Source organism: Vicugna pacos, chromosome 24 (assembly GCF_048564905.1).
Source record: "Vicugna pacos chromosome 24, VicPac4, whole genome shotgun sequence".
In the NCBI taxonomy this organism is placed as follows: Eukaryota; Metazoa; Chordata; class Mammalia; order Artiodactyla; family Camelidae; genus Vicugna; species Vicugna pacos.
Genome location: NC_133010.1, coordinates 16,648,542 through 16,666,556, shown reverse-complemented (window position 1 = coordinate 16,666,556; position 18,015 = coordinate 16,648,542). Strand labels below are relative to the sequence as shown.

At 43.1% G+C, this 18,015-nt stretch overlaps 1 protein-coding gene across 3 annotated transcripts in view; it reads right to left on the bottom strand.

The window, feature by feature from the left end:
• Positions 1-18,015, bottom strand: part of CHST9 (carbohydrate sulfotransferase 9) — a 187,364-nt gene that overhangs the window by 17,230 nt on the left and 152,119 nt on the right. For 2 of the 3 annotated variants that reach the window (XM_031690310.2, XM_072949069.1), the window contains one exon: positions 9,196-9,233. The exons of the other annotated variant lie outside the window; for it this stretch is intronic. In XM_031690310.2, coding sequence (XP_031546170.1) covers positions 9,196-9,233 — 38 coding nt within the window. The remainder of the gene's footprint in view (positions 1-9,195; positions 9,234-18,015) is intronic. 3 annotated transcript variants of the gene reach the window in all.

Here is an 18,015-nt window from a genome sequence, read left to right as displayed (position 1 = left end):
GAAGGTCTACACACAATGTCAGGGATACCCGAGGGATCTGCCCCGAGGGGCCAAAACCATATATTCAGCATGAAGTCCACAGCATTGGCCTTGTATTAATGACTACTAGTTGTTATTTATTTATTTTTTTCATCTTGGGCTTTTAGAAATATTTATTATGGCCAAATGTTGGAAACAGTGAAATTCAAAATGATGAAGATTTTTTAAAAAAGTGTTTCAGTTTGTACATACAAAGGAAATAGGCATTTTAGCATCGTTATGGGGAACAGAGCTCAACCTTAAGCAGTGATCTGCATACACTATAAATATATTTCTGATCCTTGATCATGACTTCTTAAAACACATTTTTTTATGTCCATAAGCAACTTTTATTCAAAATGATGACTACTCAAGTGCCTCTTTCCCACACCCGCAGAAGACACCAAGTTTGCACTTGAGTCCTTCATTCAGTTCCTTATCACGAGAAGAAAGAATAAGATGGGTAAACAGTTTAAAGGTAGATTAAAAGATACTGTGTTAGAAATGTATATTCAAACATGATGACAAATGGGCTCTTTGGCCCATTCTGATCATAGCTTTAACCCAAGAAATGGAAGACTTTCTATGGGGAGGTGACGTCTGAGTTACCGAATGTTGAAGGGTCCCCATTAACCACGCTCCCGGCTGGTAGAACTTGGCCACTGGGGTTAGTTTCTATGTGTTGAGGGAAAAAAATCCCCGATGATGGTGCTGACCATTTTGCTCATAAAATCTTCTGAGCTGAAAGCCTGCAGTTACTCAGTGAGGCTCACCTTCAGGTACAGATGCTAGCAAGTAGGGAGGAATGCATTAGGAAACTCAGTCGAGGGGATGAAAAAGATGAGAAACAGACTGACTAGAAAACATTTGTGGAATAAATTTTCCTGGCCTGTTGGGTGACAGCGTCTTAGGTGGTGTCATTCAGTTACACTAGATGGTAAATTCACTGTTTTTAATTTTTTTAAATAGATGTTACATTTTTAGTAGTTTCAGAATCCCATACTTTCTCAAATGAGTAAATAGATAGTGACATATTATTAATAGTGAAGAACTTACAAAAGGGTTTTTAGAAGTAAGGTACTTTTCTGGAAAAGAGAAGAAGAGAAGATGTTTTAGCTGGTGACAGTACAGGTTTCTACTTCAACTCTTGTTTTGTGCCCATGGTAGTTTGGTCTGGGCTCTCTTGAGAAAAACTGCCAGTAGGCAACAGATTACCCCAATGTATACTTTTTTTTTTTAAGTTTCTTTTCAGATGACAAATAGTTTTTCTCTGAGACCAGATTCATTTGATTTTTCACTTACTTAATTAAAAAAGTAATTTAATGCTCATCAGGAACCCCAGAGTGAGTACCTGCTCATTTTGATAGTTACAACGTTTTGAAAAAATAAATAAAAAGATCTACCACATCATAAATACCTGTATTCTAGGTCAGTCTCCTAACCAACTGCTTTGGTGCTGGTGTCAAAATTAGAGTACTGGTTAGGGTGGTCCTAAGTGGGAGCATTTAATTAATGGAAGAACGTTCAGAACTTGTGTAGTACAGCACAACAGCAAGGAGAAAGGATTTCAGAATGAGATCCACCTAGATTCGGGTTCCAGCTCTGTAACTCATCATCTGTGTGCCTTTAAATAAAGGCATTTAAAGCCACAGAGAAGAGTGGCTGATCATATGGTAGAGTTGGACTGCCTGCTTCCATTCTTGGGGAAGCTACTTAACTACCCTCGCCTTGACTCCCTTGATCTGTACCTACCTCCCAAGGTTACTGCTGCAAGGTTGAAAGGAGATAATTTTATGTAAAATTTAGCATAATGCCTACGCACAGCAAGTTCATTAAATGCTTAATGGAGATTCTTCAAGATGGCGGAATAGGACACAGAGCTCACCCTCTCCCACGAAGTCACCAAAAATACATCTACATGTGGAACAGTTCTCACAGAATGCCTGCTCAACTTTGACAGAAGTACAACTGGAACTACAGGGAGAATCTTCATGAAACTGGATACACAACAAGGTCCTACTGTACAGCACAGGGAACTATAGTCAATATCTTGTAATAGCCTATAATGGAAAAGAATATAAAGAGGAATACATATGTAACTGAATGACAATGCTGCACACCAGAAATGAACACAACACTGTAAATTTACTTCAATAAAAAATTTAAAAAACACGTAATAATAATGCTAACCATTATTATTATTAATTTCATGCTCCACACGGCGGGACCTGAAAAATTACTAAATCTTTCAAATGTGAGTTTCCGCCTGTATAGAAAGGAGATTAAAATAGGTGCCCTCCTAGGCTTGTAGTGACCAAGAAATGCGGTGGTGATGGAGTGAAAACACAACTCTTGGTCACAATTATTTAGAAGCATTCTGAGTCAGAATTATCTGCGTATGTGATTGCTAGTAGTTCTTGCAGAGTTGCTAATAAACAATTGTCCTTATTCCAGCCATTATTTCCTGCTTGGCGTTCATGCTTTTAAAACAGTCAAGGACCATTTTCCCCTCCCTCCCTTTGTCTTGACAATATATTTCCAAAGACTCTTGTCTTTTTCCATAGACATCCTTATACAGTATTTTAACTTTCCTGGCTTCTGATTAAAGAGGAGAGGGCCTGCCCTTTGACATTAACACCTGAGTACCTCCTAGATATGAAGTCTTCTAGCCTTTAATAAAGATCATCTTTTATAAGTTCTTCTTTGTGGACCACCGTTGGTGCCGCCACTTTCAGTCTTGCTTCCAAGTACTTTTCAAAAAGACTCATAAGTTGGACAGTTTTTTTAAAAGCACAACTTCCAGGTTTAGAAGGTAATCTTCAAAGAGAACGGGGGGACAGCAAGGTCCTACTGCAGAGCACAGGGTACTATATTCAATAGCTTGTAATGGCCAATAACGAAAAATAATTGGAAAAAGAGTATATACGTGCATAAATCAATCACTATGCTGTATACCAGAAATTAACACAACATTGTAAATCACTATCCTTCCAAAAAAGGCATAATAGTAACACATACACAATAAACAATGTTTTAGCTTCACAAGGAAACCAAATATTTTTAAGCATATTCAAACTCTACCTTGCTCTTTCGTCCCCTTCTGCACAATTTATACAATAACTAGAAAATACTTTGTCTTTAAAAAGCAAAAAGAGAATGAGGAGATGGGAATCTTTACTAGCTCCTTGAGTGCTGAACCTGTCAAGAGAAACTCTCTTTAGGTCAAAGTTGTCTCCTTGAGTGCCTGGCCACTTTGATAAGAATAGTGCAAGGTAATGCAATCCCACTTTAAATTTAGAAGTTGTAAAGTTCACGCTATGCTGAAAAGGCAGCAGTGAATGGCATCACCACACTTACATTCAAGAAAAAAAAATCAGATGCCTAAGTCTTGACCCAAGCAAACGGTTCAATGTTTCGCAGGCAGTTATGAAATGTGGACATAAAGGTGAAACGAAGGTGTGGGTCTCCCTGCCCTCCAATTCTTTCATTCCCCGACTGCGTGACCATTCTTCATAGAGACCACATGCAGCCTTAGCTTGTCTGTTTTTGGTTTCAGTTCCTTACTTGGAAGGGCAAAGGACAACATCTGGTTCCTGCCTGATAAGAATCAACGGCACACCAGGTTTGAACGGTCCAGGGTACCGGAAGGAGACTGCCCGCATCCCCACAATCCATCCCTCTGCCTTTTGAGATAATAGTTCAGTGAGTTAACGGATTTGCATTCTACCAGCAATTGGCTGGACACCTATGATGGACAAGGTCTAACAGTGGACACAGAAATGAACCAGACGTGATTTCTTCTCTTTAGGGTGATCCCATCTAAATTACAAAATCATATGGGAATATAAAGCACTAGAATATCGAGTGGAAAAGGCAAGGGACTACAGCAAAGGGGCAGAAAAATAATACAGGGGTATGGAAGGAGGGAGTACTCTCAGCTCTGTGATGACGAAAGTGTCTTGGAAGACGTGATAGTGGCGTTGGTCTCGGGAATATGAGTAAATTTGGTACGTGCAGAGAAACAGGTGAGTATGTCGGCATGACAGTTTTAAATAGGACACAACAGTCTTACAGAAAGCGGCACAATGGGAAATAAGTCTAGGGAGGCGGGGTGCATGCTCACCAGAGGAGGTCACAGGGCCTTGGGTTTTGTAGTCAAAGGTTAGGATTCTGTGGACAACAGGTGAGTGGGTTCAATCTTTTCTTCTTATTGGAATCACATTTTGAGATTTTTTTTTTAACTGAAGTATCGCTGATTACAATGTTGTGTTAGTTTCTGGTGCACAGCACAGTGATTCAGTTATACATATACATATATATTCTTTTTCATTTATAGGTTATTACAAGCTATTAAATATAGTTCCCCGTGCAATACAGTAGGACCTTGTTGTTTACCTATTCTGTATATAGTAGCTTGTATCTGCTAACATACTGAGTTTTTAAGTTGTAAATGTCTGATCAGGATCATCGTCGGCATATACGGAGCCTACAGCAGGATATGAATGGAGGCCCACGTACTGTAGGTCTAAATATTTAAGAATTTAAAGTAAGCAATACTCAAGCCCTGGTCCTTGTTTTCACCCAAGGTCTGCAGCCTGTCCCAAAGGACTGCTCTGGGCCTAGAGGCTAAAAAAGTCCCTTCTCCTTGACGGCCACCCTGCCACTGGGGGCCACCAGGAGGAGAGTAGGATGGATACTGGCCTCAGCCAGGGACCCCAGGCAATGGCTGACCTGCCTCCACTGAGGACGGGGATGACCCAGTAAATCTCATCAGGTTTCAGGAAACCTGCAAGGTTCTCTTACTTCATGCCTCATTTTTCTGACTCAGGATTGCCAGGCAGTTCTAAGTACCACCCAGAACATCACCTGCCCACGGCACCCATGTCCCAAGCAGAGGGGAGGGCAGGAGCACCGTTACCCAGAGGAACGCCATCTCCTGCACATCCTTCCACTTTGGGGTTGGGGGGCTACCTTGAAACTAAAGCAGTTTCTTTTTCTCTCTGGTTTCAAAGGGCACAGGCTGATCTTTGATCACCCAGCCCAACCCCACCCCACTCGACCAGGGGGCCCAATCCAGCTGCTCTGTTCCTCTCCAACATTTTGTGTGTGCTCAACTGGTTATCAGACTTTACACATGAAGATGAAAAGCAAAAAAAAAAAAAAAAAAAAAAACGGGGTTGCTATTTCTGTGCTTGTGATGTTCGGGGTCTTCCAAAGCATATGAACTCTCTTGGCCTGGTTTAACAGTTATGCCACGTCTGAATCCAACCACTGACCCAGAATTTCTTGGCGGGGGAGGTGTGGGTGGGGTCTCAAGGCCTGTGCTAACAACGTTCCACTGGTGACTATAGTGCAGAGGCAGGGTAAAATCGGGGAGGCATTTCTGTTTAATTATTGTTCTTCGGCAGAGGAGAGATGCCAGGTCACTGGGATTTTGGCAAGTGCAGTGGAACAGAACGATGAATGGAATGGCGCCAGAGCAGGAGGGCCGAGCAGGTGAGATGAGGGCCCGAGGAAGCAGGGCCCAAGGGCTGGGCGTCGGGGGAGAAGCTGGGCGGCTGGGGCTACCGGAGATCCCATCAGAAGTGCAGGTATTCGCGGCAGAAGGAGCAGAGGCTGACTCTCAGGTTTCCAGCTTGTTGGGAGGTGAACTGCCCCCAAACAGGTATGTCACAGTCCTAACTCCTGGTACCTGTGAATGTGACCTTGTTTGGGAACACAGCCTCTGCAGATGTAATCAAGATGACGTCATGGCTGATGTCCTCATAAGAGGAAAGACACAGAGGGAGCACAGCCATGTGTCGACGAAGGCAGAGACGGAAGAGATGGAGCTCAAAGCCGAGGACCCCCGAGGCTGCCTGCAGCCATCAGAAGCCTCCTCCCCTGCAGGTTCCAGGGAGAACCCGGCCCTGTGGCGATACCTTTGATTTTGAACTTCTGGCCTTCAGAAGCGAGAGACAACACATGTGTGTGTTTGAAAGCACCCAGTTTGTGATCGTTTTTTCAGAGCACTCCCAGGAAACGAACACACAGCTGTGAGAGCAGCCGATGGCGTTGGCTCTCTGGGCGGGGCCATCAGCAAAGGCAAACGTGCCTCACAGGCAGCGCCTGAACTGGGAAAATGTTCCCCACAACACGCACATCCAACCCCCGAGAAACGGAGCCCCGTATTCAGTGTCCCTCTTTGTCACCAAGCTGTATAAACACAAAGTATGAATTCACTCTGGGTTTCAACGGTCTATTATCCAAAAAGGCACAAACAGAAGGTATCAATTTACTACGGATTTCAATTGCCTAGGCCCTATAGAAGAAGGCAGTTTCCACGATTTAAGGGAAGAGCGTTTATATTCAGTTTTCCCATTCTCATACTGACCATAGTCTACTTTGGTTTTGAAGGTATGCTGAGAAGGATCTTAAGGTATTATCTTTCATCTACCATAGTCAAAATGATTCAGAAAAACCTGGAGGAGATTTTCATCTCTATGAGGAACATTTTTCAGAGAGGAAATTGTTGCGGTGTTGAACTGCCAAAGAGACAGCTGAAAAAAAATGGGTCACGCAGTCATCTCATTCTGGGACATAAGCTGCCAAGCGATTCACTGCTCATTTCTGTCCTCTTCTCGTAAACAAGCTGCGTGAACAAGTTACTTTAAAAAAGCATCCTGATTTCCCCAGTGAATTACACAGGCAAAGAATCCAAGGTTCCCTCCAGAGAACTCAAATAGTTGTTTGTTCTCAGTGCTCAGGTGTGGTAAAAGAGCTGCGGGCTAAAAATGCTGCATATTGGCTGGTAGGCTAGAAACTTCCCTCCACTCCAGCCCTGATTCCTCACGTTGGTCTGCAGCTCGTAGCTTGCCCAATGGCATAGGAAAAAAAAAAAAAGGAAAAATAAAGACTTGCTTTTCAATTTCAATTTAATTACACAATCTATAATGCCTAGTGGGAAGGATTTAGGGGCAAGGTGGACGCTCAGCAGCGCTCCATTGCACATTCCTTTCTGATAAAGAACCCTGCATTGATTATCTAAGGTGAATACATAGAAATGTTTTTCAAAAGCCAAATCCTTTGGGTGGCAGAGTGTTTTAAAGAAGGGGAGCATGGGGTCAAGAGGTACAAACTTGCAGTTATAAAGCCAATCAGTCATGGATGCAATGTACAGCATGGCGACCATAGTCAATACTGCTGTACACATGAAAGTTGCTAAGAGAGTAAATCTTGAAGCCATCACTAGAAAAAAAAAGTTTTGTAACTTTGGATGGTGACAGATGGTAATTAGACTTACTACAGAGATCATTTCACAGTGAATATAAATATGGAATCATTATGTTGTCCACCTGAAACTAATGTATGTTATATGTCAATCATATCTCAATTAAAAAAAATTAATAAGGAATTGGCTTCACTTCTTGGCTCTTTGCCAGACTTTGGATAAATTAGAGGTGTAAGATGCCTCTTTGAATTGTATTCCTGGTGCCTTCTTGAGAGTCGGGGGCAACTCCCTACTTGGAAGAAGAAAGGATAGACATTCCACTGTAGAATTAGAAACACCAGCTGGCAGACACTGACTGAACAACAACACAATTATCTGTTTTGAGAATGACTGTGTAATGAATATACTTAAGACCCTTACCTCTTAAAGTCAAGTCCAAAGAATTTCACTCTCTGACTGGGACTGGAAACCATTATGACTTTATCTGGTACCAAATCAATGTTTAAGATTATGAGTAAATATTTGGTGTTCTACTTTGGTGTCTACATACTCTTATTAGTTTGGCCAAGGGTAAAAAGAAGGAAAGTACAGGAAATGAAAATTAGCTCCAAAGGAATGGTGTTAATATATTTTTCGACCAACTAACTGCTTTACCTTGTTAAGTTAATAAAGAAAAAAGGCTTCTTTATAAGGCAAAAGTATTCCCTACGTGACTTTAAATAAATAAAAATGGTAGGATTAACTTTACTGGTTATCTGTTGCTCAGCCTTACCAAACCACTTGAGTATGTACAAAGAGCTGAAAATACAATGTCAAAGATACAAAGCACAAAAGGCAAATAAACTCTTTGAAATGGCTCGCTGACTTTAGCATTGCACAGTGACGCCATTCCGAAGTATTAACATGGCTGCTAGGAAGAGTCAATGTTTACAATTATATTCAAAAGCGAAATGGTACCCAGTAAGCATTACATTTTGCCTGCTACTGAATCTGCGGTCTAGTATTTTAGGCAAATGAATGAATAATTTTTACAGTTTGATGAATTACAGGGCATCTGGCACAGATTAGGTAAAGCTAGAGCTTAATTTGGTTGGAATGACAATGGAGACTAGAACTGGAATTTATTTTGAAGGGCATCAGACGGCTCTGAAACACGTAGCCTTGACTGGTATAAATGCAGATGTACCATGCTTCTCCTTGGCGAGCGTGAGTTATAATTGACGCCATAGGAGAACAACAGAAAAAGACACGGAGACTTTTGTGTCTCTGCCCGAGGCCCACATCTACATTCCGAGTCTAGTGGAAGGCGCAGCCTTCAGAGAGGCAGCAGCCAGACTGGCCTGTGGGAGGAGGGTGGGGAAGGGCAACACAGGCTGAACTTGGTTTGTATGTGTGGCTGCGTGCGTCAAACCCCTCAAACAGTTGTACAGAATGACTCCATCTACTGGTAAATATAAAAGAAAAAAAATCAGTAAAAAGGGAAGCAGGCAGGAAGACACTGGTTCAGTGTACACAGAAATCAAAGGCTGGAATGGAAAATCAACTTGCGTGTTTCCATCACTGGGAGTTTAGTTCTTAACTGTTTGGGATGGAGTGACTGGGTGAATTAGAACTTCAGAAAATCACGGAGGAGCCTTACCTTAGTTAAGGGAGACGTACATAAAAGTATCTATTTGCTGCCATGAGAGTATCCATGCAGAGGTCACCATTTGCCCAGAGACACTTATGTGTTAGAACTGCCTCCCCACCTTGGGGAGGTGCGTGTGGAGGGAAGGAGTGAGGTGGGAGGGACAAGGAAAGTGCATGATCATCCACATATGACCCATTTATTTGTTCTCAGAAACAATAACCATATGTCGCTCATATCCAATACCTAGCAATGCTCTTTTTAAAATATTTACAAATGCTTGATTATTAACATTTAAAGTAAAATTCTATATTACAGTTTATGAGAAGTGAGGAAATACCTGGTTGGTGATATATTCCTGGATTTTTTCTCTAGTCACTGAAAGAGAAAGCAAAAAAAATTTAACATTAAAGTATGAAAATGAATAAAAATACAGTACTGGTCTTGCTCTGTTCTCACTCAAAACTCCATCAGCTGTCATGGACTCTCTGAGCAAAGATGTGTATCACAATAGAGACATTTACCATCACTCCAATAATTGGAATGAAAAAAATCAAAACCGAAATAACTACATCAGGCAAGGATAATAGAAAATTGAGTGGAAATCTGGGAAGGGAGATATCAGAAGAATGTATTAAACTCTGGCAGAGAAATGGTAAAGAGATGAGAAGGTCAGAAGAAAAATCTGAACCACAGCCAGTCAAAGGTTTCCAAACAATGACAACCTGTTCCAGCACAATACTGACGCTGAGCTCATGGAAGCTTGAGGACAAGACAAGATTTAAAGTGGCGGATGGCAGAACGGCTACTTTTCTCTTGCCTATGAAGATGAGAAACACATTCCTATGCTTTTGGTACCACCAGAGACTAAAACACAAACCAACAGTTCTATAAATGGTATCTTGGTCAGGACAGAAACATATCAGGGTAACGTATGAAAAGCAACAGAGGGGTACAAATAATGAAGACTTTAAAATAATAAACCTCAGTCATGGCAAAAATAGCTTGAAAGTGATCAATATCATGTATGTCTTAAAGACAAGGGAAAAAAATCCATAGTCATAATGGATCACCAACAAACCACCAGAAAGAGAGGAAAGAAGAAATTTTGTGGGCCCATCGTTATGTGCTTGTGAACATCTTGTTGTGATATGTACACTTTATTAAACCTGTCCTTTTAAGTTTTTCATTAAGATAATTGTGTAGTCATGTGCATTTGTAAGAAATAATACAGACAGGTCCCAGGTACCCTTTACCCCGTCTTCCCCACCGGTGACATCTACAAGATCTGTACTACAGTGGTATCACGACCAGGACACTGACATCGACACAGTTGAGACACAGAACACTTTCACCACCACAAGGGTCCCTCACATCGCCCTTTGATAGTCACAGCCATCCCACATGCAGCCCGCACCCCCTTCTTAACTCCTGGCAACCACTAATCTCTTCTCCATTGCTATCATTTTCTCATTTCAAGAATGTTGTGTAAATGGAATCATACATTTTATAACCTTTTGGGACAAGATTTCCTCACTCAGCATAATTCTCTGGAAAGTCATCCAGGCTGCTGTGAGCATTCCTACCTTTTTAAAAAAAAAAAAAATTGGTGAGTAGTATTCCATGGCAAGGATGTACCAACCCTTATTCAGCATTTCACCTATTGAAGGCTAGTTTCTAGCTACTGTGAAGGAAGCTCCTATCAACATTTGTATACAGCTTTTTATGTGAACATAAGTCTTCATTTCTCTGAGATAAATGCCCAGGAGTGCAATTGCTGGGTGGTATAGTGTTGCACGCTTAGCTGTTTAAGAAACTATCAAACTATTTAAAAAAAACACATAATGAATAAGTGATATTTACCAGTCAATTAAACAACCAATAATAAGCATATATGGAAATTTTACTAAGTGTTCAGCACCAGGCGAGGTGTTACACAGGACACAGCAGACGAACAAGGAGCACAGAAAATGAGATGGCTCTGTTAAGAGTGGGCTATTCAATGTTGTTAAAAAAAAAAAGAGCGGGCTATTCAATCAAGCCACTGTCACGAAACGCCAGGGGCCGGGCAATCTTGGCGTTTCCAGATAATAAGGACCAATTTTCTTCATTTTTTAAAATGGTACGGCCCAACCAGACATTCTTGATATGTTTTAATATTAAGATTTCTTTTGTCAGATAATATGCAGAGTGTTAAAAGAGGAGTGTTTAATGGTCTGTAGAAAAAAAAAACACCTTTTGAAGTAGACCACTAGTATGGCTAAGAAGAGGGGGAAGAATGTTCTCGAAGGAGGAAGAGTCTATGCAAAGCTGTGTGACAGCAGGGAACAGGGCGGGTCCAAAGCCCGGGAAGGAAGCCAGCCAGGGGGAAGTAAGGGGGCGAGGGCTGAGACGAGGCTGGACAGACAGGTGAGAAGCCCGGGTAGACCGTTTGTCGGAGATTTATGATCTTCCCCAAAGTAACGGGAAGTCAGTTACTAAGGGGATTTAGCCCAGAGTGTGATGGGGACACTGGAATGGCTTGGTCAGATTTGCATTTGTAAAAGACCCCTCCCGCTGGGCAACGGGCTGGAGGTGATGCTGGGGGCAGCAGCATTGCTACAAAATCTTAGTTTTGTTTCCTTAGGAACCAAGGGAAAGTTGAAGGGATTCAAGTGAAAAATAAGAGCCCAAACAATCAAATAATTGCCACCTAACCGTGTAGCGGGTCACTGGACTCTAGAGAATGGAGGCAACAACAACCTGGTGCTTCATACAGCACTGGCATTGACTACATGTCTGACTTGGGGCCAGTTACTCAATGTTCTCGTCTTGTTTGGCCATTTATAGGAAGACTTAACCATATTTTCCCTTCTCTGGATTTGTGAGGAGTAAATAAAATAAGCATGAATTTTGCAGGCAAAGGATGAGAGAAGGCATTCTAGAGGGTTGAGACAGGAAGGTTAGTCTCGGGGGCAGGATGATGGGTGTGTTTGGGTAATCGTGAGGCGTTCTGAGTGGCTTGCGCTGTACGACTGCATGTCCCACGGCAGGCGGGATGTAAGGGGCGTGGGAGGAGGGTAAGAGACCAGCCTTGGGAGGTTGTGCACCAGAGGTGAGACTGAGAGGGGCTTTGCAGGCTGTGGGAGGTCAGCAGAGAGTTTTTAGAAGGGGGACGAGGTAGGAAAAGCTGTTCTCGAGAAAGAGGACTTGGGCGGTGGTGTGGAGGATGAGTTGACGGGGAGGGGAAGACGGGAGCAGAGAGAGCAATGAGCATGCTTAGTGTCTGGGCTTGAGTGATGAGGGCTTGAGGCCAGGGATGAAGGGACGTCTGGAGCAGGTGGCATTTCTGAAGTAGCGTCTGGAGACGGACTGGACGTGGGAAGTACAGGAGCAGGGAGCAGGGCACCCTAGGTTTTCAGCCAGGGGAACACGTGGGTAATGATGTCACTGAAGCCATGGTGGGAGAAGGAACAGATTTGAAGGGGACTTTATTAAGCAAGTCCTGTGGGCTTGTTCTCGTAATTAAAATGAAGATATCTATAGGTTATGAAAGCTGACATGGCAATCATGGTGGATTGAATAATGGCCCACCCTCACATGCCTACATCCTAATCTCTGGAACTGTGAACATGGTACCCTACCTGGCAAAAGCATATGCAAATGCGATTAAGTTAAGGATCTTGGGATGGAAGTATTATCCTGGATTATCTGAATGTGCTCAGTATAATCATAAGAGTCCTTATAAGAGGGAGACAGGAGAGCCAAAGGCAGAGAGAAGGCAACATGATGATGGGAGCGGAAGTCAGAGTGATGCCGTGGCTGGAGGGGGACCATGGGGTGGAGAAAGCTGCAGAGGGAGGCCATGGGCATTGCTGGCTCCGCTTAGAATAGTTTCGGGACACCGTTGTCCATCAGGAGCTTCAGGGACAGAAGTTACAGAAATGCCCCCAACCGCCCCCCCACCAAGTCTGAGGGGACTTATTTCTCAAAGACTTGTCATTCCAGAGTAACTGCCTCAGATTCTCTAACCTCCATGACAAGACTCACGCATCCCTCCCATTGTAAGTGGTTTGATTAACCACCTCAAACTGAATTATAACTTCAGGGGACATACTTTTGCTGCCTAAACAGTTTAGAACAGTGGTTTTTAATTTCTTTTAGGTTACAAGCCCCTTTGAGAATCTACGAGCAGCTACAAATCTGCTCCTCAGAAAAATGCCAACACCCAGCAAAACAGGACAATGGCAGGAGGTGAGAGGGGCCCTCTGAAGCCACACACAGGTTTGCAAGAACCTGCAGTTTCAAGTCTCTTCTGAACAGGAGGCCCCAGCACATGAGATAATTTCTCAGATTCCGGCTCCTCTGGACCATTTTTAGTCCCTGAAGAAGACTCATTAGCTGATTAGCCACTGCCCTTGCTTAAGGCGCTGAAAGCATGAGTCTAATGTCTTATTTTTATCCTAAAATATATGGTACCTTCAATATGTCAGGTAACTCCTAAACGCTGGGTGTGCAGAGACGTACACAGCAGGGCGACCACCCTCCAGGTCAAGGTCAAGTGGAGCAGAGATAAGTAGAGATAAATGGCAGCACTGCACTGCAGGTGTTTTAATCGAGTTTTATGAATGACGCAGGGTGAGGACACAGAGGAAGAGCCACCCATGTGGCTGATCTTGGGGGACAAATAGGTTTCTGGGAAGGATGTTGCCAATGACCACTCTTACCCTCCTCCATTTTAGCTCATGCAGAAATATGCCACTAACCACCAAGGACCACAATTCTAATTGATTTTTTAATTGGCTCTTTACTTAATGGTCTTTAAGAATATCTCCTGGATAAAGCATGTTTGAACATATGTTTAGATGATGACTACAAGGACCAAGCATCGGGATGCAGGAGTTGGAATAATGAGCAAGTGGAACTTGAATCAGATCTTCAGAAAGGGATGGAATTTGGAAAGCATCGTGACAATGACAGCTCCGGCTAGATGGGAGGATTTGGGGAGAATTATTGGTGCCCAGGTAGGTTTGGGTGACCTGGAAACAAGTCGATTGCCTTATGTTTGAAGCAGTAGACAACTTGGGAGCAATTATGGTTTCTTCAGCAGAGGTGGACTATGAAGAAAATGAAACTGGTGAATAGACTGAACAGAGCAGGTGGAGCAACTGGAGAACCCAGAGGGCGCTGTGGTGGGTGGATAAACTGGGATAAAGGATTAAAGATGGGAAAGAGTCATATGGGGCTTATTTAGTCACTTAACAAATATGTGATCGGCTACCATGGGTCACATATGGACAAGCTCTGGGGAATCAGCTGGTCCCTCGCTGCACCCAAGAGCTTGCTGGCTGGGCTCCCTGCCCTTCCCTGGCATCGTCTACCTCTTTACCATCGCCGACATTTTGCATTATCCTTTCTGTAGCGATGCTCAAACTGTTTTGAAGGTACCACTGGTGAACTCTTCAGACGAGGCAAGGAAGAGGAAGTCGGGTTACGAATCTCCTCCTCCTTGGAGCACAAGCACACCTGTTGTATGTATCTCCGTGTATTATGGAGAGTAATCTGATATTCCACAGCTGCCAGATTCTGGAGTATCACATCCTCCCTCCTCTCCATCTAAGGGAATTTTAGGAAGGAATCTGAGAACTGGGGAAAGAGGACCAACATGGTGATCTGCAACAGAGCAGCTCTGGCAATTTGGGGAACTTTATCTTTATCCCGCAAAAGAGGACAGGGCGAAAGAGGTAACTATGGCTGATGAAAGGGCTCAAGGACCAGGAATAGTTCAAGGGGGCCAAAGATGGGAGCAGAGGAGGGGTTTCCGAGCAGCCCAGGGGCAGTAGGAACAGTGCCTCAGTGTCTTCAGAATCTACCTACAACTCATGCTGTTGGTTTATAGACGCTGACTTGCTGCAGCCCATCCATAGCTCTCCCCTGGATTGTGATCTTGCTGTCTGGCCATCCTGCCTCTCTGCTTGCACTCCCTAAACTCCTTACTACATCCTACTTGTCTTGTATCAGCTGCGTCTTGCCCATCTTTCCAAGCTTGCCTTGTTCTCTATTCCCTCTCCCTTCCTACCCTCCAGTCACTTGGGTTTGATGTGAATTTCTGGTCCTTTTGACCTTACTGTTGTCTCTCTAATTTTGCGGGGCTGGCTTTTTCGAATTTTTCAGGTTTCAGTTTAATATTAAGACCTTAGGGGCTCTTCTCTGGTCACCCAATCGCCTCTTGTGATCTTTTTAAAATTATTACTATTTTTATTTTTTGGGGGGGAGGTAATTAGGTTTACTTATTTATTTTATCTTTAGAGGAGGTACTGGGGATTGAACCCAGGACCTTGTGTGTGCAAAGCATGCGCTCTACCACTTGAGCTATACCCCCCACCGCCCCTTTGTGATTCTTGATCTCAGCCCATCGTGTGTTTCTTTCCTAGCACTGACCACGACTTGCCATTGCTTTGTCATTTGTATGTTTGCTTGCTTCTTTGCTTATTTCCTGTTTATAGTGGAAGCTCCCTGTGGTCGGGGACCAGGCCCTCTTATTCATTGTTGTATCCCCAGGGCCCAGTGCTGGCACCCTCGAGGGTGCCAATGACTCTGTTTGGTGAGAGCAGCCATTTCTGTATTAGTTCCCAATTGATTTTCCAAGAACTTTAAAGCACCCTAATCATAGTGATTATTATGTCAAAAGTCCTTTCCCCCTATCTTATACAACATCTGTAGTAGCCCAGTTCTGTATTAGGAACATAGTAAGTGTTCAACATTGTGGGAATTGCAGTGAAGGATGGAGGGTTAATTCTAGAAAACTTATAACATCAGGTTTTATACTTTTCCTGCAGGTTAACAATATTTTAACTGTCCTTTTAGTTTGAATTTACCTAAATTACCAGTTTTCTTTTTCTCCACTAAACTACTATTTACGAAAACAAGGTTTCTTAGCAAAGCTACAGTGAAGATACAGGCTGCTCATTAACCACACCATGGAGTACGTGGAATGAGGGGCCCTGGGTGATGGCAGGCTGGACAGCCCCAGGGCAGACGACTTCAGAGCCCCTACCCTACGGGTAGGAACCCAAGGCACAAACCTGGGCTGCATCTTGGGATGATAAGGCAGGCTGGATACAAGTGTCTCTGGTGAAAGGTCACAGTGCGTCTGGGATTTGTGGCGTCTGCCCAGATAAGGAAGAGGTGGGTGACTGTTAGTGATGTAGGTGGCAGGGAACACATCCACGTTTGGAAGGGACTTGGGGACCAGGTCAGGAACAACTCAGGCAACAAGGCAGGAGCCATGCTGGGGGACTGGGGGTAAGGGGGGCTGACTCAGAAGGTAACAGGGCAGGCTTCCAGTCACTGAGGTCAGAGAGTCAGCTGAGGGTCACGGGGACTCAGGAGCTGGAGAGACCTTTTCTGTGAGATACAGCTATTTACATATGAGAAAAATGATCTCCTCCCTTCAGCTATTAAAACTCTACTAAATTAAAATATATCATTATATAATTATTTTGTGGCTCTAGTAGTTATGATTGCGGCTAATGATAATTTTTTTCTCCTGCTCACGGACAGTCTTAGCCTGGCAGAGATGTAAATGTTCCCCGACCAAGACAAGAAAAAAGGAGGGAATCCCACTTAAGGAAAACCTAAGTCATTCCCAAATTTATTCAAATCATATTTGAGAAAGAGGAATGGAATTTAGGGGATCAACTGTTACTGCATAAGCCTTTGCTAATAAAAGATTAAGAAGTATGTGGTTTAGCATCTTTTAATTATTTTTCCTAGCATCTTGAATATACAATGTTTGAAATCTCTGGTTGGATCAACATTATTTTGCTCAGAGGTTTGTGGACTTTGCATACTGATTCTTTCCTGTTTCCAAGTACATTTGCTTTTAGGCTATTTTTATTCACTTTAAAGGAATTTTAATAACTTTCTGTTGACAGCATGGACAGCTGGTCTTGAGAATTAAAGAAAATTCACTTGCTGACTGAGGAAGGAAGTGACATCAATGAGCTTCTACAGTCAGCCCAGAGGGGGAAACTGGCTTGTGAGAGAGTAGCCTTTCATTGCACTGTATTTATCGAGCGATGCCTTGAGATGCAAATTGGTGTATCAATCAAATCTGTGGCGCCTACCTCCAACCAACTTAGTGCAAACTGAAGGAACAATGCCCCGAAACACTGAGGAAAAGGATGAGGGGCTTTGGAACACCTAGGGGCGAAGTGAATGATGGGAGCTCATGGTCCCCTCTCTGGGCTGATGCTTCATTCTCTGTCAAGCCTCAGTTTCTTTGTCTAGAAAATGAGTTTGATGTAAATTGTTGGCTGAAGTCGGTCCATTTCTGTGACAGGTGGCTAATAAGACCATGTCTTAATAGGTATAGTGGAGACACGTTATCTCACCACTTTGTCCCAAAGAGGGCTAGCAATTGCTCTTGATCCTCCACTGACAGCGATCTAGAAAGAGGAATCTTTACGTGTTATTTGTAACTCCCACCTTTATCACTTGATATTTTTAAAATTGGTGTTTGCTGTTTAGAACTCTGCTGTAGAAAAAGTCAGGCACCAAATCGGGACTTTAAATAATAATGACAATTGTCATAACGATGATCATTGTCACAGTAAAGGATGACTTGATTCTTTCCCACCCGCAGAGAATTTCCCTCTGGAGCTGCAGATAACCATGTCTCAAAGGCAACTGTGGTGCAGGCAGAGTGCGGCTGTACAAGTGGGTTGTATCACGTGCGCGTGCACATGCGTGTACGTCTACACATCTGTGTAAAAGAGAGGCAGAAAAGTACCTGAATACATCTTATGGTAATGAGCTGAAAGATTACATTTCCAACGATTTATTTCTTAGCTCATTTTACAAAGTGTCTGCGATGGTTGCAGTGATGGCGCGATACCATTGTTTAACCCATCTCCGTTGGAGTTAGCAGTCTTGAGTCAAAGGGAATTTTATTCAGCCCAAGAGATAGATGCATTAATGCTGGCTTCTTTTCCTTGTCTGTAAACTTATTTGGGGTGTTCAATTACATTTTCAAATTGTGTGAGCTTACAGAAGTAACTCGAACCACTCAAAAAATATTAAGTAAAGAAAACAATGACTGGGTTCTCAACAGCCATAGTCTTCAGGCCAAAGCATTTTCAGATTATCCCCAAGCAAAACTTGCTCATTTGATCCTACA